The sequence below is a fragment of the Schistocerca americana genome, chromosome 2 (genome assembly GCF_021461395.2).
Source record: "Schistocerca americana isolate TAMUIC-IGC-003095 chromosome 2, iqSchAmer2.1, whole genome shotgun sequence".
NCBI classification, from domain to species: Eukaryota; Metazoa; Arthropoda; class Insecta; order Orthoptera; family Acrididae; genus Schistocerca; species Schistocerca americana.
In genome coordinates this window covers 1,094,356,105-1,094,380,430 of record NC_060120.1, presented here as the reverse complement: position 1 = coordinate 1,094,380,430, position 24,326 = coordinate 1,094,356,105, and the positions used below count along the sequence as shown (strand labels likewise).

The 24,326-nt window shown below is 41.2% G+C and overlaps 1 protein-coding gene across 3 annotated transcripts in view; it reads right to left on the bottom strand.

Moving 5' to 3' along the window:
* Positions 1-24,326, bottom strand: part of LOC124596496 — an 836,705-nt gene that overhangs the window by 98,434 nt on the left and 713,945 nt on the right. For all 3 annotated transcript variants that reach the window (XM_047135655.1, XM_047135657.1, XM_047135656.1), the window contains one exon: positions 13,670-13,872. In XM_047135655.1, the coding sequence (XP_046991611.1) occupies positions 13,670-13,872 (203 nt within the window). The remainder of the gene's footprint in view (positions 1-13,669; positions 13,873-24,326) is intronic.

Sequence of the window (24,326 nt, the reverse complement as noted above, 5' to 3'; positions counted from 1 at the left end):
GTAGGTTTGCCTTTCCTTCATCTAGCTTATAAGTCATAGGGTCAGTATTGCCTCACGTGTTCCAATATTTCTACGGAATCCAAACTAATCTTTCCCGAGGTCGGCTTCTACCAGTTTTGCAGGAAAGTTAATCCAACGGCAATAGTGAGATCTCTGCCCAAACTCTTTGCCTTTACAAATGTCTGCTTGTGTCTGTGTACATGCGGATGGATATGTGTGTGTGTGCGCGCGAGTGTATACCTGTCCTTTTTTCCCCCTAAGGTACGTCTTTCCGCTCCCGGGATTGGAATGACTCCTTACCCACTCCCTTAAAACCCACATCCTTTCGTCTTTCCCTCTCCTTCCCTCTTTCCTGATCAAGCAACCGTTGGTTGCGAAAGCTTGAATTTTGTGTGTATGTTTGTGTGTCTATTGACATGCCAGTGCTTTCGTTTGGTAAGCCACATCATCTTTATATATACGAGGGTTGTTTTTTAGTAAGGGCCGTTTTTAAGTAAGGGCCGTTTTTATTTTTAAAAAAAGATACAAATACTTTTGTAAAAAAACTTTTATTTTCTGATTCTACACACTTTTACCTATTTTTCTACATAGTTGCCTTGTTCATTTAAGCGCCTGTCATACCGTTCAACTAAGTTTTTAATTCCCTCTTCAAAGAAGTCGGCCGCCTGCTCCAACAGCCAAGAGTTCATGGCCGCTTTCACTTCATCGTCATCATTGAAGCGCTGCCCGCCAAGATGGTGTTTCAGGTACCGGAAAAGGTGAAAATCGCTAGGAGCAAGGTCGGCGCTGTATGGTGCATGGTCCAAAACTTCCCAACCAAAAGAATCAATCAAATCCTGAGCCTTTTGAGAGGTGTGAGGCCTAGCGTTATCACGCAGGAGCAAAACTCCTTTTGTCAGCATGCCGCGCCTTTTGCCCAGCATGCCGCGCCTTTTGTTTTGAATTGCTCTGCAGAGCTTCTTTAGAGTTGCACACTAGGCATCTGAGTTGATTGTCATTCCTCGTGGCATAAAGTCCACTAGTAAAACACCGCGCCGGTCCCAGAACACAGTTGCCATAATCTTGCGCTTTGACAGCGTCTGTTTGGCTTTGACCTTGACGGGTGAGGTTGTGTGTTGCCATTCCATCGATTGTCGCTTGCTTTCAGGAGTGATATGGAATACCTATGTTTCATCTCCAGTGACAATTTGACTCAACATGTCATCCCCTTCTTCCTCATAACGAATCAAAAAGTCCAATGAAGTGGCAAATCTCCTCCCTTTGTGGTCCTATGTGAGGAGTCTGGGTACCCACCGAGAACACAGTTTCGAAAGTTTAGGTTTTCAGACACAATTTTGTACAAAACCGATCTTGAAACTTGTGGAAATTCCAAAGAAAGAGTGGAAATTGTGAGTCTTCTGTCCTCACGAATCTTTGTTTCAACTGCAGCCACCAAATCATCAGTGATCACAGAGGGCCGGCCTGAGCGTTCTTCGTCATGGACGTTTTGATGGCCATTTTTAAACTCTCTAACCCATTGACGCACTTTACCTTCACTCATTGCATTCAAGCCATAAACTTCTGTTAACTGACGATGAATTTCTGCAGCTGATAGGCTTCTCGCGGTCAAAAAACATATCACTGACCGTATCTCACACGCGGCGGGCGATTCAATAATCATAAACATTATAAAGTAACACAGCGATGCGTACACGTCAGTTACAGAGCTGCAACTTGCATCAGTGTGAACGAGAAGGATGCTGGCAAGTGGCGCGGTGGCTTGTTGCGGCGTCCGCGCGAACTACGGGACTATACGCGCGAATGGCCCTTACTTAAAAAACAACCCTCGTATATACACACCTCACTGTCATTTCTTGTTAACAATATTAGCTTATTCCTAAGAATAAGCAGCTTTCACTCGGTTAATATTCGGCAGAAATCAAACCTGCATTTGGATCGGACTTCCTTAACTCTTGTGCAAAAAGGTGTGCAGGATACTGCTGCAACCATTTTCAATAAGCTACCACTCGAATTCAAAAATCTTAGCAGTAATCCACGCACTTTCAAATCGAAACTGGAGAGTTTCCTCGTGGGTCACTCTTTCTATGTTGTCGAGGAGTTCCTTGAAAAATTAAGCTGATTCTTATTGTATTGTTGATTGCGTTTACTTAAACTTATGGACTGACTTTTTTCAGTTTCATAAACATTTCTTTTTATCTGTTATTACTTTATGTTGTAATTTCATGTACTGACACATTCCATGACCTTGGAGATTTGTTCCTCAATTTGGTCCTACTGAACTTGACGTGTAAATAAAAATAAATAAAAAATATTATGAAAAGCACTGTCCTATGCCAATCTATCCCTGGGCCATCCATAAGTATCCTTCCTAAGCACCCAGACACCTAAACCTCTCACCTGGTTCAGATTCATTGATGACATCTTTGCTATCTGGATCAAGGGTGAGGATACTCTATCCACATTCCTCCAGAACCTCGACAAGTTTTCTCCCTTAGGCTTCATCTGATCCTACTCAACCAGAGAAGCCACATTCCTAGATGTTGACCTCCACCTCAAAGATGGCTACATCAGTACCTATGTCCATATCAAACCTGCTAACCACCAGCAATACCTCCACTCTGACAGCTGCCTCCCATTCTATACCAAGAAGTCCCTACCATACATCCTCACACCTGTGGTCTCCGCACCTGCAGTGACGAACGGTCCCTCTCAAAATATATCGACGGTCTCACTGAAGCCTTCACAGACTGTAACTTAGTTGACAACATCGGTAGCTCCGTGAGGCTATTTGCAGATGACACAGTTGTCTACAAGAAAGTAGCAACATCAGAAGACTCGTACATACTCCAGGAGGACCTGCAGAGGATTAATGCATGGTGCGACAGCTGGCAGCTTTCCCTAAACGTAGATAAATGTAATATAATGCGCATACATAGGGGCAGAAATCCATTCCAGTACGATTATGCCATAGGTGGTAAATCATTGGAAGCGGTAACGACCGTAAAATACTTAGGAGTTACTATCCGGAGCGATCTGAAGTGGAATGATCACATAAAACAAATAGTGGGAAAAGTAGGCGCCAGGTTGAGATTCATAGGAAGAATTCTAAGAAAATGTGACTCATCGACGAAAGAAGCAGCTTACAAAACGCTTGTTCGTCCGATTCTTGAGTATTGCTCATCAGTATGGGACCCTTACCAGGTTGGATTAATAGAAGAGATAGACATGATCCAGCGAAAAGCAGCGCGATTCGTCATGGGGACATTTAGTCAGCGCGAGAGCGTTACGGAGATGCTGAACAAGCTCCAGTGGCGGACACTTCAAGAAAGGCGTTACGCAATACGGAGAGGTTTATTATCGAAATTACGAGAGAGCACATTCCGGGAAGAGATGGGCAACATATTACTACCACCCACATATATCTCGCGTAATGATCACAACGAAAAGATCCGAGAAATTAGAGCAAATACGGAGACTTACAAGCAGTCGTTCTTCCCACGCACAATTCGTGAATGGAACAGGAAAGGGGGGATCAGATAGTGGTACAATAAGTACCCTCCGCCACACACCGTAAAGTGGCTCGCGGAGTATAGATGTAGATGTAGATGTATCCTCCCGACACTGTACAAAAACAAATCTCTCATGCCTTATCTTTCCAGCTCCCACCACCTCCCAAAGTCTCATCCTTCCCATCCCTCCCACAACTGGACTGGAGCAACTGAATTACATTCTCCTCCATACCTCTTGTCGCACCCTGAAATGAGAAATGTCCAGCCCACAATCCTTCCCCTCCCTCCCAAAGTGGTTTTGCACTGCTCATATGCCTGTAATAGTCATATATGCAAGACCTCTCCCATACATCCTCCTACTACCACCTAGTCCAGTCCAGTCACAAACATCCCCTATCCCATCAAAGGCAGGGCTACCCGTGAAACCAGTCACGTGATCTATAAGCTGCAACCACTGTGCTGCATTCTACGTGAGCATGACAACCGACAAGCTGTCTGCCTGCACGAATGACCGTCGACAAACTGTGGCCGAGAAACCAGTGGACCACCCCGATGCTGAGCAAGTTGCCTTCATTTCAATGACTGCTTCACAGCCAGCACCATATGGATCTTTCCCACCAACACTGGCTTTTCTGAATTGCATATGTGGGAACTCTCCCTGCAATATAGCCTACATTCCCATAACCCTACTGGCCTCAACCTCCATTAGTCATTGTCCTCAGCCATTCAGCCCCTTTCCTGTTCCCATTCCAGCACTACACAGCCCCACATTTCACTAATGCAGACAGTATTTTTACTTCTCTCCTTTTCTGCTATCCTCATCTCTCTGCTGACCTCCGTCTAACCTCCCAACAGCACCTAGCTGCCCTAACCTCTTCCCCCTCGTCCCTGCATGCTCCACAGCGGCACTTTACATTACTGTTCCCCACCTCTACCCTACTATCCCTCCCCCTCCCTGTTCCAGCCTCTGCCTTACTCCCACCCAGTCTCTACTCCCATTGCGCACTGGTGCTGCTGCTGCTGCTGCTGCTGCTGCTTGCAGTGTGGCTTCAGCTGTTAGAGATTGCAGCAATGTGTGTGAGTTGCATTTGTGTGTGTGTGTGTGTGTGTGTGTGTGTGTGTGTGTGTGTGTGTGTGTGCATGTCGTCTATTTTCAACAAAGGCCTCGTTGGCTGAAAGCTAATTTGTGACAGTCTTTTTGCTGTGCCTATCTGTGACTCAGCATCTCCACTATATGGTAAGTACCAACTTTCCTTTTCATAATATTGTTTCATTTGCTTCATCAACTGACATATCCTCTTTTTCATCATGTGACAGCTCTTGCTCGGAAGCTGAGTGGTGGTCATTGAGCACCTTCACAATCATCAGAGAAGACAAGATCCTCCTCTGCATCAGCAAGTTTATTAAACCAACCAAACAATGTTGTTGGATCTGAAGTTTAGTCAATATTCCTTCTTTTTGTTTGGTATAGACATTTGAATATTAAAAGTAATAGGGACTGCAAAGATTCAAAGAAAATTTAAAAATGAACAGAAATGGAAATGGTAGCACCGACAGCCGTGTTGGTGACAACTGTCAACCGGAGCGCACAACGTGGATAAATTTATTTTTATACACCCCGACAACAATCGTGAATACTGACCCCTAACGTGGATCTCGAAGCTGAATAAATTCACCTTTGTGGACAAACCGTGTGGGTGACAACGTAAAAAATAGGAAATTGCTGGATGAAATGTCACCTGCATGCCTACTCAATGGTTAAGACTACAACAGATATACATAGATCGACACCTTGTACATAATACCAGACACAAGATATAAATATTTTATTACTGTTCTTCTTCTTATTATTACTACTACTACAAAGGTTGCATAAGCAACACTGATAATTAGTGTAAAATAGCAGCATTAAATGGAAGGAATCAGAAATTACAGGCTACAGTAGCAATGAGACAAAGTGAACATTCAATCGTAAATCAGCCAGGAACCAATCAGGTGAGCGAAGCTGGGCCTGGAGAGGAGACAGTGGAGTCTGTTGGGAAGGAAGCTAACAAAGGATGGATTTCAAGTAAAATCTTCACTTGATGTCATTGCTATTGCATGTTGTAATTCCTTCCATTGTAATTTTGCAAGTTTACATTAAAACCAGTTTTGCCTATGAAGCTTACTTTGTACTATTTCTATGTTATTCTTTAACCCAATGATCTTCAACCTGCAGGGTTACTTTCTGTACATAAAAGTATCATCATGTTTCTGGAATTCTGCCTACATATCTGTGTTTTATTTGTATCATCCACTGTCACTTGGCAGTCTCCACAAACAGTTCCCACAATTTTTTGTGCCAACTCATCAGTCAAATGGGTCTTCCACTCCTCTGTTCATCATGAACATTTGTTCTGCGTCCACTAAACTCCCTACCCAATTAACACACATTTGTTCTGTTCATAATACCTTCCCTGTAAAACCGTTTTGGTTTGCAAAAAAAAAAAAAAAAAAAAATATTCCGTAGGAAGCAGATCACAGCACATGGCTTGCTCTTGGTGGGCTTTCTTACCAACATCTTTCACACAAATGGACATTACACCATGAGATTATGTACTACTGAGCCCCTGTGATGCTCTATCTGGTCAGGGGATGCCCCCCCTCCCCTCCCTCTACCAATCAGTGTTGCCAACCCTCAAAAAACAAAAATCCACAGCCGATTATCATCACAGTACATGTACTTTCTGAACATGCTTTGTATTTACCACCTTTCTTGATATATTTTTTGGTTTGCTTTATATATTTATTAGTTTTCTTTACATATTAACTGGTTTAATGTATATATTCATGGGTTTTCTTTATTTATTTATTGGTTTTCCTTTGCAAATTTATTGGTTTGCTTTATTAATGGACTCTATTTGATCATGCAATGCTACTATGTTTCAATCTTCAGAGTTTTCAAGCAGCTCTCATTTGCTTCTCCATGGAATGTGTATACACAACAGTGATGAACTATTTGTTTCCCTCTTGATTACCTATGCTAATAAAAATGAAAGGGGCATCTTAGAGTTGCTTAAGTGACCTCTAGCTGATTGGCATTATTACACAATAATTCCGAATGTGCAGCAATAGTGAAAGTGTAGGGATGACACTGAGAGGTTGCACAATATTGAGCACTTCAAAAACTTTTGAAATATATTGCAGTGCCTGGAACTACTGTGTCATCTGTAAGCACAACAATCTTCCTAGTTTCTTGCATGCTACAGTTGCTAGATATCTTTGTTTTCACCATTAATCATTGACATTGTGCTGGAACTCAGTATAAAATTAGATGAAAGATCATTCTTATTAGTGTGTGTTGAAATGTATAAATCTTGACAGCATTGTATTTTAGGGAAAATAAGTACCAAAACAGAAATGTTAATTTGTATGATTTGTTGCTCAGAGAACACAGGAAATGGTACCCTAAGCCAGAAGGAAAGATATTTAACACTTTAACTGCTCTGGAAGTGTTAATGCACGCACCTTTGTACCTGTCCCTGTGTGCTCTGAACATGTTTATGTTTGCCACCAATCCTTCTACCTGGTCTGGGCGTAGACATATTCAGAGTACCAGGTAGAAGGACTGGTGGTGCGTGTAAACATGTTCAGAGCAGTTAAAGGGTTAAAAAATGTAATTAACGCAAAATTATAAATAAAAGTTGGGCTGGCGAAAGCTGGTGCCAACACTCCGGGCGGGAAAGAAGTTGAGAGTCCACTGGGAGTCACAGTCGCAGTTAGCTCAGAGTCAGTCAGTACCTTGCAACCAGAGTAGTGTACATGATGGGACATGTACTTCACCACAAATGAAGCTAACCTGGACTATTGCGGAAGAGCTTTTACAACAACACCTGGACTATCTTAAGTTAAGTAGCTTTCTGTTTTGGTTAATAAAGAACCCTGTTAATATATGCATGCAATTGTGTTATAGAAAGAGGATACTGGCCACCACACGACATCCTCTCCTTGCTCCCATGGTACAAGCCTGCAGTGGCAAAGAGGCAACACAAAAACCAGTGACGAGTATAATTCAGTACAGATTTTGCTTGCTTCTCTTGTGTTTTAGCTTGCAGGGGTGCTCATCTATAGTTGCTAATTTTTGTTCTGTTCTTGCATGCATTCCAGGTGGTGAGCCACAGAAGTAATCAAATTTCTCTTTTCTGATGCTTTCCTTCTTTTTGCTACAACTTATTTGCATAAACCATGGCTGCCCAGCCCCTCCACCCACTGGTCCCACATCTTGGCCACACATGGACAATGTGATGAATCTAACACAAGCTTTTCAGTTTCAGGACCAACAAACTGCTGCCCTACTAACGACAGTACAACAATTACTGGCTGCACAAGCTTCGTAGGCTGCCCAGCAGACAACCCGACTGGCCCAACATTTGCCACCAACCAGCAGACCAACATTCTGGTAATTTAACAACACAGAAGACGAATAGTTAGAATACCTGACACAATTCCAAGCACATTGTGAATTTCATCAAGTACAAGGTACTGTAAAACTACAATACTTTCTTTCGATTACAGGGTCCCCAGTGTTCAGGTTAATACAGAAACTACTTCCAACCACACCTCCCAACAAACTCAGCTATGAGCAAGTAACTGCTGCATTAACCAAGATCTATGACCAGCAAGTCCACGTAGCTGCAGCCAGATATCAGTTCTTTCACTTGCAGAAAAAGCTGGAACAGATGTACCATCAGTGGTACGCAGAAATAAAGGGCACGACTAGGAAGTGTAAATTTAAGTGTAGTTGTGGCAACTTTTACACTGACTTAATGATACGGGATGCAATAACATTCAATGTCCCTGATAGTAGAATATGGGAATAGATCCTAAAGCACTTTGATTCATCACTCCCTAAAGTGTTGCACAACTTAGAGCAATATTATTCAGGTGCCTTAGTGGCCGATAACTTTGACTAGGCCCCAACTTGTCGGGTCGAGTCGCCCCTTGCCTGCAACCACCCCAGGTAGCCACAACAACGAGCATGTAGACAGCTGTGCTGACAGCCATGTAGACAGGTAAACAAACCTGCAAACTTAGTGAAGTCTTGCCCTAGATGCTTTGCTCACCATAACAGATAAGGCTGATCATCACATAATACAACGTGTTACATGTGTCAGAAAAAAGACCATGTCCAAGCAGTTTGTTTGCAACGGCACAAAAATGCCAATTTTGCCCACTCCCAGAAAAAACAGGCTTGTGCAAATGCAGTGAACATTGTGTTTTCTAAACCTTCAACAGATTCTGACAAAAGTGAGATTAAAGTTGTGCCTCCTTCTCACCCTACATTCTAACAAACTATTTGTCTAATTATGAATTGCTGGCCATCACGTGAACTTTCAGTTAGACACAGGTGCCGCAGTAACTTTGCTTAATTGTGCCATGTATGAACAGTTACAGTCACCACACCTTCTAAATCTAGAAAGCACCTCGCTGCTTACAAAGAAATTCCAGTGTTTGGACAGTGTAGTTTGCCTGCCACTTACAAATCTCACACTTGGACAGTGAATTTTACTGTGTTGAAATCAACAGACAGTGAGAACATTTTCATTTTAGATGCCTTTGATTTGTTTGGCCTTAGCACCCATGACAATGTACTGTCAGTCTCTACATTCACACCAAAAAGACAGTGTCACTGGCTTGCTTCAAGAATTTCCTGAACTATTTACAGACGGATGGGAAAAGCTAATAACTTTCTAGCGCATGTTACATTGAAAGACAATGCACGGCCTAAGTTTTTTTGGGCCCACCCCATTCCAGTTGCTTTAAGAGACAAAGTAACCTGTGAATTGAAAGAATTGCAGGATAATGGTGCAATTGCTCCCATTCAAGCTAGTCAGTGGGCAAGTCCTCTTGTATTGCTGCCTAAGCCTTCTGGTCACATTCGCTTTTGTATTGACTTCAAGTCTACAGTCAACCTACAGACAGTAGTTGAGACTTATGCATTATCTCGACCTGAGGAACTCACAGACAGGCTTGGTGCAGGATGTTATTTTCCTAAGATAGACTAGCATGACGCCTACTTGCAAATTCCATTGGATGAAGAATCACAGAAAGTGTCCGTTGTAAATACAGACTTAGGACTATTCAAGTATTTGTGTTTGCCCTTCAGCATTGCTTCTGTACCCACCACTTTTCAACGTTACTTGGAGCAGATGACTGCAAATGTGCTTTTTTGTTCAAACTACCTTGACAATATTGTTGTCTCAGGTTGCACACCAGAGGAACAGATTGCCAATTTGTATACTGTTTTTCAAGTGTTGTCAGAAGCAGGACTCAAGCGTCGTCTCGAAACTTGTGACTTTTTTTGAACTAAACAACTGTACTTTGGTAATGTGATAAACAGTCTGGATGTGCACTCCCTCCAATCTCATTTGCTTGCAATCCGTGACCTGCCCATTCCTCGCAATGTGCCTGAACTGCAGTCATTGCTACACAAGATGAGATGACATAAGTTACTACAATCAGTTCATACAGAATGCCGCTCAGATCACAGCTCCATTCCACTAGTGTCGCAAAATGTACCTTTTGTACACACTAAAGACTATCGAAACGCATTACAGAAACTCAAAAATGCTTTGCTTAGTGACGGATGTCTAGTGCATTTTCACTCTGCCAAGCTGGTAGTTTTGCAAGTTCACGCTTCTTCCTACGGAATCGGCACTGTGCTTTTGCACAGAATTGGTGCACAAGACAAACCTATTGCTTTTGCCTCAAAGTTGTTAACTCAGACTCAGTGCAGCTATTCTCAAAAAGAATAACAGGCTCTAGCTTTTGTGTATGGTGCTACCAAATCCCATCACTATTTGTACGGTTGCAAGTTCTTTTTAGTGACAGATCACAAGTCTTTGCAGTATTTGTTTCATCTGTCAAAGCCGGTTCCTACACGCACTGCTCAAAAATTGCAATAATGAGCTTTATTGCTTCTACAGTATCAGTGTGAAATTGTGCAAAGACCTACAGTAAAGCACAGCAATGCGGATGCACTATGCCACCTTCCAATTGGCCCACACTCTTATTTTATGCATCTGCCGCATCTTGTTGCCAAATCGATATGCAGGGCTCTCAACTGCTGGAATCTTTTCCCCTGTACTACAGAAAAATTGCACAGGCCACGGAAGCACACTTAGATCTCAAGCTTTTGTTGCATTACATTCGTACATCTCAACCTCATTCATGGAACAGTATCCAAAAGTCGGTAGTGCGTCGATACTTTGCTTGTCGGCATACCCTTTCAATTCAATTAGATGTGATACTAGTTCAAAAAGACATTGGATAATCGTATTTGCTTATTCCCAAACCGATGTGTCACAAAACGACGTGTTGCGATTGCTCCACCAATGATATTGGGGAATTGTTCGCACTAAACAGTTAGCGCGACAGCGCCATACTTCGCAGGGCACGGAATGCTTCGTACACACTTTTAAACAACAGGTGGCCAAGCTTCACACCGCCCGCACACAGAAACAGGCACTGCAACTCTTTCTCACCTCCTATCACTCTCTTCTCATGCCCATCCGAGAGACAGACCATCACTGGTGGAACTTCTGCACGGCCACCACCCTCAGATGCTGCTACACTCGCTACACCCACCTCAGCATCTGGCACCACCGACGGTCCGCAAGTTCACTCTGTGCCACATGATCTCATTCTTTTCTGGGTTTATGGCAACTGTGGGCACTGGGTAAGAGGCGTGGTCCAGGAATGCATTGGCTCGTCTACGTATTTGATTGCAGGTCCTGAAGGTGTGCAGCACCACCACCAGAACGAGATTCGTGTCTGTCATTTGCCCCGTGATTCTGCTGCTTTTCTTCCCCAGGTGCACGGCCTCACAGGACTACGTGGCCTTCGCAGCCACCCACTCATGCTACCAGGACACCCAGGAGGAGCGGACGGACGACGCGCCCTCACCCCCGCCGTCCCTGCTCGTCGACACCACAGACCCGGATCTTCTGACGCCATTGCCGTCGTCACCCCGAGACGTGCCCTCGGGCTCGGTTGTGTGTCCTGGCAGCAGTTTTCCGGAGGATGTTCCTTTTGCCTCACGAGGCAGACAGTGGGGACTGTCGGGAGTACACCGTCCTCCACAGCTACGCCTCCCAGCTCATCTCTATATCCGGCATCCTGCCTCCCTCCCCGTTGTCGTTCACAGCCTCACTACGTGACAACGGTGTGACATTTTGGACGGGAGGAATGTGCCGGCGTAAGCTGGTGCCGGCACTCCAGGTGGGAAAGAGGTTGCAATAAGATCGATAATAGGCACTGGAGTGAGTGCATCATCGCGAGTGGGGCCAAAGACAGACTTCCAAGTAACGCGCCACTGATGCCCTCTCGACCGCCAGTATTTAGATTGCCACTGCGGTCTGGAGGGCCCGGTCAGTCACCCGGTGAGTCACCGAGTCGAGTCATCTGTCGCAGCCCGATAGGGGTCACGGGCACAGTTAGCTCAGCCTCTCCTCTAGCTCAGAGTCAGTCGGTACCTCACAGCCAGAGTAGTTAGTGTACGTAGTAGCATAGCAGGACTTGTACTTCACCAGCAGTGAGGCTAAAGTGAACTATTACGGAAGAGCTTGTACCGCAACATTTGGACTATGTTAAGTTAAATAGCTTCCTGTTTAAGTCAATAAAGAACCCTATTAATATATGTGTCCAGTTGTATGATAGAAAGAGGATACCAGCCACGGCCTCTCCTTACTCCAACGGTACAAGTCTACAGTGTCAACCCGATGACAGAAAAAAGTATATACAGGTGTTTATGTGTGTTTATAAATTACTTACACAAATACAATCTTTTAGTGCACATATTGTTGCATGACACATTGCTGCAACTATGTCTCAAATACATTGAGGTGAAACTGCACTTTTTAAATTCAAATCTTCAAAAGAATTTCCAGTGAAACAGTATCTTAATATAATAGGTAAGCACTGATTTGGTGAAACCGCATCTCTCATTGTAGTGTTCTGCTGTTTGATCATGGGGGTTATGTGAGTCTGCAGAAATTTATCGAGAATAAGGGAGGGGGATGGGGGGAGGAAAGGGTGCTTAAAATTCTAAAATTGCCATTTTTTTATATAAAAGAGTTGACCAGTTTTGAGAAGTGTCAAGTCACAAGAACTAAATTTTATAGATGACATGACAGAGTGTGGCATTTACTTATTCAAGATTTTTTACAGTTATTTACTTTGATATTTAAAGCCACCACACATCAGTTGTGTGGCAGTTGTTGAAGCCATACTATCCTATCACCGAGCGAGGTGGTGCAGTGGATAGCACACTGGACTCGCGTTCGGGAGGACGACGGTTCAATCCCGCGTCCGGCCATCCTGATTTAAGTTTTCCGTGATTTCCCTAAATCACTCCAGGCAAATGCCGGGATGGTTCCTTTGAAAGGGCACGGTCGACTTCCTTCCCCATCCTTACCTAATCCAATGAGACTGATGACCTCGCTGTTTGGTCTCTTCCCCCAAACAACCCAACCCAACCCAACCCAACTATTCTATCACTGCCATCATACATGCAATCACATTTGGCTACATGAGAGGTCTAGGAGAATTACAGGAAATCACTTCTAGAAGTGTATGAGAATTTTGTAATGAATAAAATCTCTGTACACAAGATTCTGGGGGTGGGCGAAAGCATACACACATGCCTGCATATGGGAACAATCATTTCCAGTACTGTATCAAAAGTTGCACTATCAACTCGTAAAAAGTTATAATAATCTTTTTGTTTCGTTTAATTTCAGTTCTCTCAACAAATTTTCATAAGTAATCTTTGACACTCCCAGAACCAATTTTCATCCACCATTTTTTTTTTTTTTTTTTTTTCCTCAGGGCAAAGTAGAGACATATTGCATAGTATTACTGTGCAACATCATTGTGAATATTATTGACCATCTGGGGTGCAATTTAGTAACACTAAAAGAACGAAAAATATCCTCTGCTACTGATCTACAAAATCTGTGATGCAAGTCGAAGAGTATAAAAAGGTGAGTTCTTACATGACGATATGTTTGAAATCCAGTCCATGTAGCTAATAGATAATTAACTAATATTAGTAATTAAGGATGATAATGACACTCTTAATGTATTTTATAATTTGTGTTTCATTACTATAATTTACTGACCTGTAAGAATTGTTAGTGAGATGAGAGGACACACAACACAGGCTACAAACAGAGCCAGTGCAGGCTGGAAGCAGCCCTGGATACCTATGTTCCACAGCACAGCCTCCAGAATAATGAAGTACTGATTTCTGCTTTTGTCGGGGCTGTCCATGTCGTACACTAATACCATAAATATGTGTAAGCACAGTGTAACAATTGGCATCCTGCAAAAGAGTGTGTTGATTAATATGAATTTTCTTCTGAGGCTAACGGAACATATTCCTAGTTAAGAATTACCTACGTACCTTCACACTCTCCCTCCTACCCCAACCTCCAACCCTCACTCCTTCTTACACACACACACACACACACACACACACATACACACAAATAAGTCATTTTCAGAATGTAAGTGTACTAGATTTCTAAATTTTTTTAGAAAAAAATGTATTTGAAAAAGAAAAAAATACGGGATATTGTTGATGCACTTGTTAACTATTTTTCCACACAATTGTCATCCTGGTCAGTTCAGGTGCTGAGCTGTGGCACAATCTTCTTTATACCTTCCTTGAAGAACTCTCCTGCCTGCTCTTTCCCCCACTTCAGAACATCTTTCTGCACCTGCTCATCACTTGAAAATTTTATTCCACTCATTTGTGCCTTACAAAGGTGAAAAGATGATAATCTGAAGGCGTCAAGTCATGGGTATACTGGGGTAGTGCTCCAAAACATCCCAACCAAATGAGTCCACGAGTGTGTTGATTCCTAAGGCTGTGTGAGGATCTGTTTTGTGTAACAGTCTCAATCCTCTTATCAGTGTTCCTCTTCTTTTGTTTTGAGATTTTTTAGGGCCTCACAATATCGCTGAGCGTTGACAGTCTCCTGCCGAGACAGAAATTCGACCGTAATGATGCCTTTTTGTTCCCAGAATGGTTTTTTTCCCAAAACTGTGGTTTTTAATTTTTTTGTAGATGGGGCATTGGTTTGACGCCACCCACATTCCATCTCCCGTCACAACAGAGTTCAGAAAATCCTCGCCCTCCAATTCAAGTAACTCAAGAAACTCACAGGCGCTATTGACCAGGTTATCTTGTACTGTTCTGTTCTGTTAGCTGTTTTGGGGCTCATCTTGCACACAGTTTCTGGTATCCCAGCATTCCTGTTTGTGTCTCGTATGACAGAGTTCTGGAGAGTTGTGAGAATCACACACAAACTTCATCCACTGTCAATCAGCAGTCTTCACAGACAGTTTCCTCGATTTTTTTGCACTAATTCATCAGTCAAAACAGGTCTTACATGCCTCTATTCATCGTGGACATTTATTCTGCCTCCACTAAACTTCCTGCACTACTTAAACACACTCATTGTGTTCATAATACCTTCACCGTAACCACTTTCATCCATGAAAAGATTTCAGAAGGTGTTATTCCTTCTGTGAGTAAGAAGTGGATCACAGCACATGGCTTGCACTTAGTGGCATTTCTTACTGTCATCTTCCGAGAAACTGTATATCACAAAATGAATTTATGTGCTACCATGTTCCTACAGTGCTCACTCTGGTCAGGGGATACCCCTCTACTACTCAGTATTGTCAACACTCAAAAAACACAAGGTGTGATTGAAAAATACAGCGAATACTTCCATTAGAAGCAAAGTGATAAGGTTACATGGAATCTGATTTACTCACGCTCAAATTACTGTCTTTGGCTAGCAATGCACTTATTCCAACATTGTATCCATGACTGGAAGCATTTCTGGAAGGCTTGTTATGGAAGGGCATTCTGCTGCTGTGTTGTGGCCATCTCAGTGTCAGGAATAGTTTAAAAATGTTTTGCTTTAAGCACAGTTTTAATTTTTGGGAAGAATCAGAAGTTGTCTGATGTTAAATCTGGTGAGTAGGGTGGATGTGAACAGACAGGAACACTTTTTCTGGCCAAAAACGTATGAATCAACGGTGAAAGATGGTTCAGTGCATTTTTGCAATAAAGAAAGAAGCCACTGGCCCATTTATCATTCTCAAATAGCCCACAAATGTTGCAGTATGCCCCTGAAAAATTCGATATTTACAGTTGTTTCCCCTGGAACTCCAATCACATTATGCCCTCAACATAAAAAACAATGAGCATAACTTTGATATTCTGTTTGGACTGAATACCTTTTTAGGATGAAGAGATTCATTGGTTTTCCATCAGAAACACTGAGTTTTCATCTCAGGGTCAATTTACAAGTTTGGAGATTAAGCCTGGATCTGAATGAAGCCAATCCTTCAACTCCAAGCAAACTGACACACAATTTTCTTTCTTTTCATCATTCAAAAGTCTTGGAACCAATGTTGCACTCACTTGTCTGATTTGCAAATTGTTGCTTAAATGCTTTGCATGGACTTGTACAAGATGCTAAGTTCTTTGGTAAGCTTTTGTACAAGATGTTAAGTTATTTGGTAAGCTCTTTAACAGTTATTTGCCTGTTGAACAAATAATTTTTGCCACTTTTTGTATGTTTTAGAGGCTACTGGAAGTCCTGAGTGTTGCTAGTCTTCCACCAACTCATTTCCACTTGTAAATCGCGCATATCACTAGGAAACAGTATTCAGTTACAGCATTTTTCCCATACGCCAATTTCAACATTTCATAAGTCTCATTGACAGTTTCCTCCAACTTGAAACAGAACTTAATGTGCTGTTTGAAATCCATGATGCGCAACAGATACGATAAACATAACGTCACTCTTGCATCTCTGGACATTGACTGACAAGTCAGAACATGTTACAACTTGACACTTTCTGTCTCAGTGAAACAGGCTATTGGACAAATTACATCAAATGGTTGCAGTTGCTGCTAAAAATATTCATCCATCATATTTTTTACATATGATGTAATCTACATTTCCCACGACCAGTACACTAGTCAGAGATATCAACTGAGTTACAAAGTATTGCATTCAATTACTACTTATATAAATAGTTTGATGAAATGAAACTCTGCACCTATACTGAAATGTTGAAATTAAGCTTCCTTTGTGATATTCTCCTGTTTTCTCCATTGGCACAGGTTATTTGACGACACACTATATATTCATTAATAGTCTTTCTTTTTTTAAATCCTATTACGGGACACAGAAAAATTATTTATTTTCATCTTTCATTCAAATAAATGTCTGCTGTCAGTTATTAGTTCTTTCAACCTATTCTTGATTTCCTCTGTGACTGTGTAAAATTTGACTTATGACATTTTCACCTCTTTTGTCCTCAGTTGGCAGTTTCCTTATTTGTTGTGTTTAATTGTCTTCATCTGTGCCACAACTGAAAATTATTATGTATGTTTATGACATATGCACAATCACATGCATATGAACTAACAAAGAAAATAAACTCTTTTCAGTATCACTAAATTATCAAATGTAAATAACAATATGTATCAGAAAACAATCAGTCTTTCTTAAACTTAAAAGTGTCTAAATGACATGAAACAAGGAGCACTGAAAACATAGGAGATACAGCATTAGAGCCAGAGCTTAACAGAGCTTTGGAAGACTTGTGAGCATATAAGACAGAAGACAATGAAAATGTTCCTTCAGAATTTCTAAAATCATTGGAGCAGTGGCAACCAAAAGATTATTTAGTCGGTCTGCAGCTTCTACAAGTCTGTACACACCATCAGACTTTTGGAACAATATCATCTGTGCAGTCCCCAATATAGCTAGGGTACAAAAAAAATTGCACAATCAGTTTTACCTCTCATTGGTCCAAGTTGCTGACAATATTATCATTCAGAAAAATGGAAAAGAAAACTGATGTGTACAGTTTCTGTTCTTTTACCATCTGGTGCCCTGCTCACAACTATCAACACAACCTCCCTCCACACAATGTACACCAGTTCCCACAGTCTTGCCACAACTGAAAACTAGATGTTGAGATATGTATTAACGGCCTGATGTAGTGCGTGCTGCTTGTAACATTATGTCAAAAGTTCTAGTTACAGCTTAATTGGCAAAAGAGTGGAGGTATGCATTAGTTTACATACCTTACATGATGCTGTTGGATATTTATGTAGATAGCTAGTCTGCTACAAAATCTACAACTTCTAATCTGCAGACAGCAAAACGTAATTTTTATTTTTCTGTTTATTATGCATTTACAAACAGAAATGGGTATATATCACGTTTTTTGTGTGTAACTTATGGCTTTGATGATGTAGTGTTTTCTCATATGTTGTCAGTGAGGTCAATAGGCTGATTTAGTGACCTATGGTCGCTTGATAATGCACTTTCACAGATTTTTTGAAACATGGGCAGAGTTTTCACTGCCATTACGTGTTGTTGTGCTATCAGGTGATCTGCAAATGTTGTGTGTGAGCTATGGCTTTTCAGTGGTCTTGGATGTTCTGTATACCTGGTTCTGAAAATCCTGCACGTTTGACCCACAGATTGACAGCAGTTGCAAATAAGTCGGCATAAGCCGGGCTGGCTGTATTTGTCAGTGTTGGTGGTACTTCTTCCACGACTGCTTTGTATTGTGTTGTGGTTCTGTATGCTATGTTGAGTCCTTGTTTCTTTAGTATGTTACCCACCCTGTGTGTGACTTTGTTGATGTAAATCATTATGTGCCATTTGCTGCTTACTGTCTTCTGATTTGTTGCGTGTTGTGTTGTGTTTTGTTTGTATGTTTGTCTGTGTGTTTTATGGTTGTGTGTTGTTTGTTTTTGTATTTTGTGGTTTATTTTGACTACTCTCTTTGCATCGTATCAATTCTCCTACGCAATTTGTTTTGTTCAGTTCTTGTGTGTAATCATGTTTGTTCATGGGTATTTTGTTCAGTCTGTGTAGTAAATATCTGAAGCTCGTTTTTTTTTTTTTTTTTTTTTTTTTTTTTTTTTTTTTTTTTTGTGTGTGTGATTGGATTGGTTATGAATATTGGTGCTGGTGATTGTGGGCTTTTCAACAAGGGTAATTTGATCATAGTCATAAAGAAACATTGACAAAACATTAGAATTCATCCAAAGCAACAACATCACAGAGTTAAAAAGTCATCTAACAAACCAATATCAAAGTAACTTACAGAAAACCCTGAAAAACATAGAAACAAGTTTCACAGAAACACAAATCAAAAGAATGACACAGAAAAATCCCAAGGCCCCCACGCTAAAATCATTGCCTTAAGTTCATAAAGCTGGAATACCTCTATGTCCATTGATAAACTTTACCAAAGTGCCAACAAACTACTTAGCAAAACACACACACACACTCTGCTACAGACAATATACAAATACATTGAAAACAGAAGTCTAAGGAACTCAAGTTACTTAATAGAAAAAATGAGAAATGAAAATATACCAAACACAGCAACATTAATTTCATTCGACATAGTTTCCATGTACACACACATCCCAACAGAAGAAACCATCAACATGATAGAAAGAAACTTCCAACTACAAGGAAACATACCAACAACAAACATACAAGAAATATCAGCCATACTCAGGCTCAACACAGAGCAAAACTACTTCACCTTCAACAACAAATTTTACTCTCAACAAGATGGACTACACATGGGATCCCCAATCAGTGGCTTTCTAGCTGACATTTTCCTCAATCAGATAGAAAAACAAATCTTTGACAAAATGGTAATATCAAAACAGTACAAAATAATATAAACAAAACAGTACAACATAATATATTGGTACAGATATGTAGATGACATAATTTGCTTAATAGATGAAACACAGCCTCGCATAAAACAACTTCATGACAACATAAACTCCTTCCACCCACAAATGCAGCTCACCACTGAAACACAAACAGATGGAAAACTTAATTTCTTAGATCTCACCATACACGAAAGAAACAAACAACATGAATTCACAATCTACAGAAAACCCACAAACCCAGCACCATTATTCATAACCAATCCAATCGCCCCATAACTCACAAAGAAACCAGCTTCAGATATTTACTACACATGAAGAAACATGATTACATACAAGAACTGAACATAATAAAACAAATTGCACAGGAGAATGGATATGATGCAAAGAGGGTAGACAAAATAAACCACAAAATACAAAAACAAACAACACACAACCATAAAACACACAGACAAACAAACACAACACAACACACAACAAATCAGCAGACAGTAAGCGTCAAATGGCACGTAATGACTTACAACAACAAAGTCACACATAGGGTGGGTAATATACTAAAGAAGCAAGGACTCAACATAGCATACAGAACCACAATACAAAGCAGTCTTGGAAGAAGTACCACCAACACTGACAAATACAGCCAGCCCGGCTTATGCCGACTTATTTGCAACTGCTGTCAATCTGTGGGTCAAACGTGCAGGATTTTCAGAACCAGGTATACAGAACATCACTCTGCTCCAGTCCCAAACATCACAAATGTCAAATACCCTTCAAACTTGCATGCCTCACTCAGCCAAACACACTACAAAACAAATGAATACCACACAGCCACAACAACACATAATGGCGGTGCAAACTCTGCCCATGTTTTAAAAAATTGTAGAAAGTGCATTGTCAAGCGACCATAGGTCACTAAATCAGCCTATTTACCCTGCCAACAATGTATGAAAAAACACTACAATATTAAAGCTGCAAGTTGCACACAAAAAATGTGACATATACCCATTTCCATTAGTAAAAGCATAATAAACAGAAAAATAAAAATCACATTTTTCTGTTTGCAGATGAGCAGACTAGCTACCAACATAAGTATCCAATAGCATCATGTATGGTATGTAAACTAATGCATACCTCCACTCTTTTGACAATTAAGCTGTAACTATAACTTTCAACATAATGTTATAAACAACACACAGTGCATCAGGTTGTTAATGCATATCTCAAATGTGAACTATGAACAAATGATGTATAATACAGGGTGTCCCACTCAAACCACCCCGATTTCAAAGATCCAAGGGAAAAAAAACCACAGTAGATACAACAATGAAAAATGCACCACACTGTAGAGCAAGCATCTCAAAGAATTGATTTATTTATCATAAATACACCTCTACATGTGAACTATTTGTAGCATGAAGAATATCGAGCCTATATTCAATTTCTTGCCAAGTTCTTTGTAACATTTCCTCTGTTACTGTTGCAATTGCACTAGTGATGCAATGTCACAATGTAGGAATATTGTCCACTTTGGTCCCATACATGCTGTCCTTCACAAACCCCCACAGGAAGAAATCAAGCGGTATTATGTCGGGTGAACATTGTGGCCAGGCAATGGGTCCTATGTGTCCCATTCAACAAATGGGAAATTTCCTATCCAGGAACTTGCAAACAGCCATTGACCAATGCAGCAGAGCTCCATCATGTTGAAAAATTATGTTGGGTTGCAAGTCTTGTATCTGAGGGTACACAAACTGCTCTAACATGTCCAGATACACTGACCCATTCACTGTTTGTTCCGCAAAGAAGAACGGTCCAACAATCCTGTAGGGCATTAGCCCCCACCAGACGTTTAGTTTAGGGCTATCACGAACATGTTCAGTGACAGCATGAGGATGAACCCAAATCCGAACATTATGCCTATTAATCCTTCCTGATAGATGAACGGTTACCTCATCTGAGAGTAAACATCTTTTCAGGAAGCTGGCATCTATATCAATACACTGCAGCATTTCCTCAGCAAATTGTTGTCGACGTCGCTTGTCATTCGGTGTCAGATGTTGCAGAATCTGCACTTTGTAAGCACACATACAAAGACGCTGGTCAACTACATGATGCAATGTTGATCAAGGTACATCAGGTTGCCTAGGTGCTTGACGAACTGACTTACACGGGCTTCTGAGAAACGTTTGTCTGATGTCCACCACTGTCTCTTCTTAAACTCCAAAATGTGCACTGCCAGAATGTTTCAGAACACTTCCTGTTGCCAGAAACTTCCTATACCATTCCTTAATTGTTTTCACATCAGGTGGATCAAATGCATACACAAAATGATAATTTCTTTGCACAGTAATCGGTGATTTTGTTTCTGAAAACCACATCACTGCTTGCGCACTCTGCTGTGGAGACGCCATTTTTGCTACATGCAACCATGCTGCACTCTGGCAATGATACTTGGCACTTCTGATGCGGGAATATAAATTCTTTGAGATGCAATGTGGTGCACTTTTCATTGTCGTATCTACCGTGGTTTTTCTCTCTTGGGTCCTAGAAGTCGGAGAGGTTTGCGTGGGACACCCTGTATTTTACAACAAATATTCATTCACAACTGTAAATACTATGTACCGCAAGTTACGCTAAATGTTAATATGTAACAACAATTTTACAGTAAGAAAATTAAAAAATAACCCACTGAAGATAGCACAAAAAGTGCTGAAACATGTCTTGGTAAAACAAAACTGAAAAGGTGTCTTGCAGAAGGCAGAATTCCTCATCCCATACTAAAATATTTAAAAAACAATTAGTATCACCAAAATACCAAGAAAAATCCCCATTTTATCTATATGTCGTTTTTTATTCACTTCCCACAGGACACCAGCATTCTGCAAAAGACTATTTGTGAAACCCAGATCTCAAATCCTGCACCTGTTTCATATTCATTGATAACTTCATGATCTGGACTGAGGGCAAGAATACCATAAACACATTCCTACTCTGGAACCACAATACTTTCTTCCTCATTCACTTCGTCTAGTCTTCAGCCCAACAAGCTGCCTTCCTCAATGCCAATCTCCACCTTCAAATTACTGAATCAGTACCTCTATCCACACAAAAACTAAAAATCATGAAGTGACTCCATTTCATCTACTGCCACCCATTCCACATCAAGAAGCCTCTTCCGTACAGCCTACCCACCTATGGTCATCACATCTACAGTGACAAGCAGTTCCTCTCCAAATTTACTGAATTATCCTCCCCACATGTCTACAAACAGATGTCTCATGCTTTGATTGCCCGATCACCTACTGTACCGTGTATGCACACTCTTGGACCACAACGGTACACCCCGCTCGTGTCTCGGTACCCGCCTGGACTGGAGCGACTGAAGCACATTCACCACCAGGGTTTCAACTACCTCTCGCCATGCACTGAAATGAGAAATCTCCTCCCCTCTATCCTCCATACCCCAACAATGCCTCATCCAATAGTTGACCACCTGAACTACAAAATATGTTTGCCTGTACCTATTCCATTCCTGCTAACGCTGTCCCACTACCGCCAACTCCAGGCCTCTCACAGGCCTCTTTCACACCAACAAGGTTAGGACCACGTGTCAAAGCAGCCATGTGATCTACCAACTTAATTGCAACCATTGTGCACCATTCCATGATCACTAACAAGCCGTTTGTCTGCAGAATGGCCACTACCAAACTGTGGCCACGAGACAGCAGGACCACCTTACTGCCAAGCGTGCAGTCCAAGAGAGTGTACGTGATTTCAGTCCTGCTTCGCAGCCTGTGCCGTATGAATTCTTCCCACAAAAATTAGCTTTTCTGAAAATGCATATGGAAACTCTTGTTACAAAAATGTCCTTCACTACCGCAACCCACCTTGCCTCAATCTTGGCTAGTCACTGTCTGTTAACTGCCTAATCTGTTGCTACAGGAAGTTCATTTGTGTTAAATGAATGTTTTGGCTCTTAAGTGAGAGTTACTCTAGATAACACAATAGATATTGAATTTAATTGATGAAAGGAATAAGTATAAAAATGCAATGTATGAAGCAGTCAAAAGCTGACCTCAGAAAGATCTGTTTGGTTTCCAGAGAACTGTAGGAATGTACAAGGCTACATTGACCCCATAACATATCACAGCAGATAAAGTAAAAGAAGGCAAGCCAATGCTCACAGTATGTGTAGATCTACGGAAATATTTTTATAATACTGACTGGAATACAGCCTTTAAAATTCTGAATGTGGAAGGGATGGGGGCAAATGGTGATCTACAATTTGTACAGGAAGCATGTGGCAGGTATAAGAGTCAAAGGGCAAAAAAGGGAAGCAGTAGTCGACAAGCAAGACCAATTTGTACACTGAGAAAAATGAGACCAATTTGTACACTGAGCAAGCAGTAAGGAAACCTAAGAGACATCAGTAATGGGGATTAAAGTTCAGGGGGTAAATAAAAACTATGAGATTTGCAGACGATATTGTAATTTTGCAAGAGATGGCAAGGGACTTGAAAGAGCAATTGCACAGAATGGATAATGTTTTGAAAAGAGTTTATAAGATGAACATCAACAAAAGTAAAACAAGGGTTATGGAATTCAGTCAGTTAAATCGGATGATGCTCAGGGAATTACATTAGGTAACGAGACACTAAAAGTTGCTGATGAGTTTTGGTATTTGGGAGGCAAAATAACTGGCAATTGCTGGAAGCATTTCATGAAAACAGAAATTTGCTAACAATGAATATAAATTTAAATCAGGAAGTATTTTCCAAAGGCACTTGTCTGGAGTGGAACCTTGTACGTAACTTAAATATGGGAGATCAACAGTTCAGATGAGAGGAAAATAGAAGCTTTTGAAATGTTGTGGTACTGTAGAATGCTGACCCTCGGGTCAGTAAGTAGGTTACATAATGGGAAAGTACTGATTTAAATTGGGGAGCCACAAAAAGAATGAATCGGTTGGTAGGACACATACCGAGACATCGAGTATCATCAGTGTTGTAATGGAGGTAAGTGTGAAGTGAAAAATT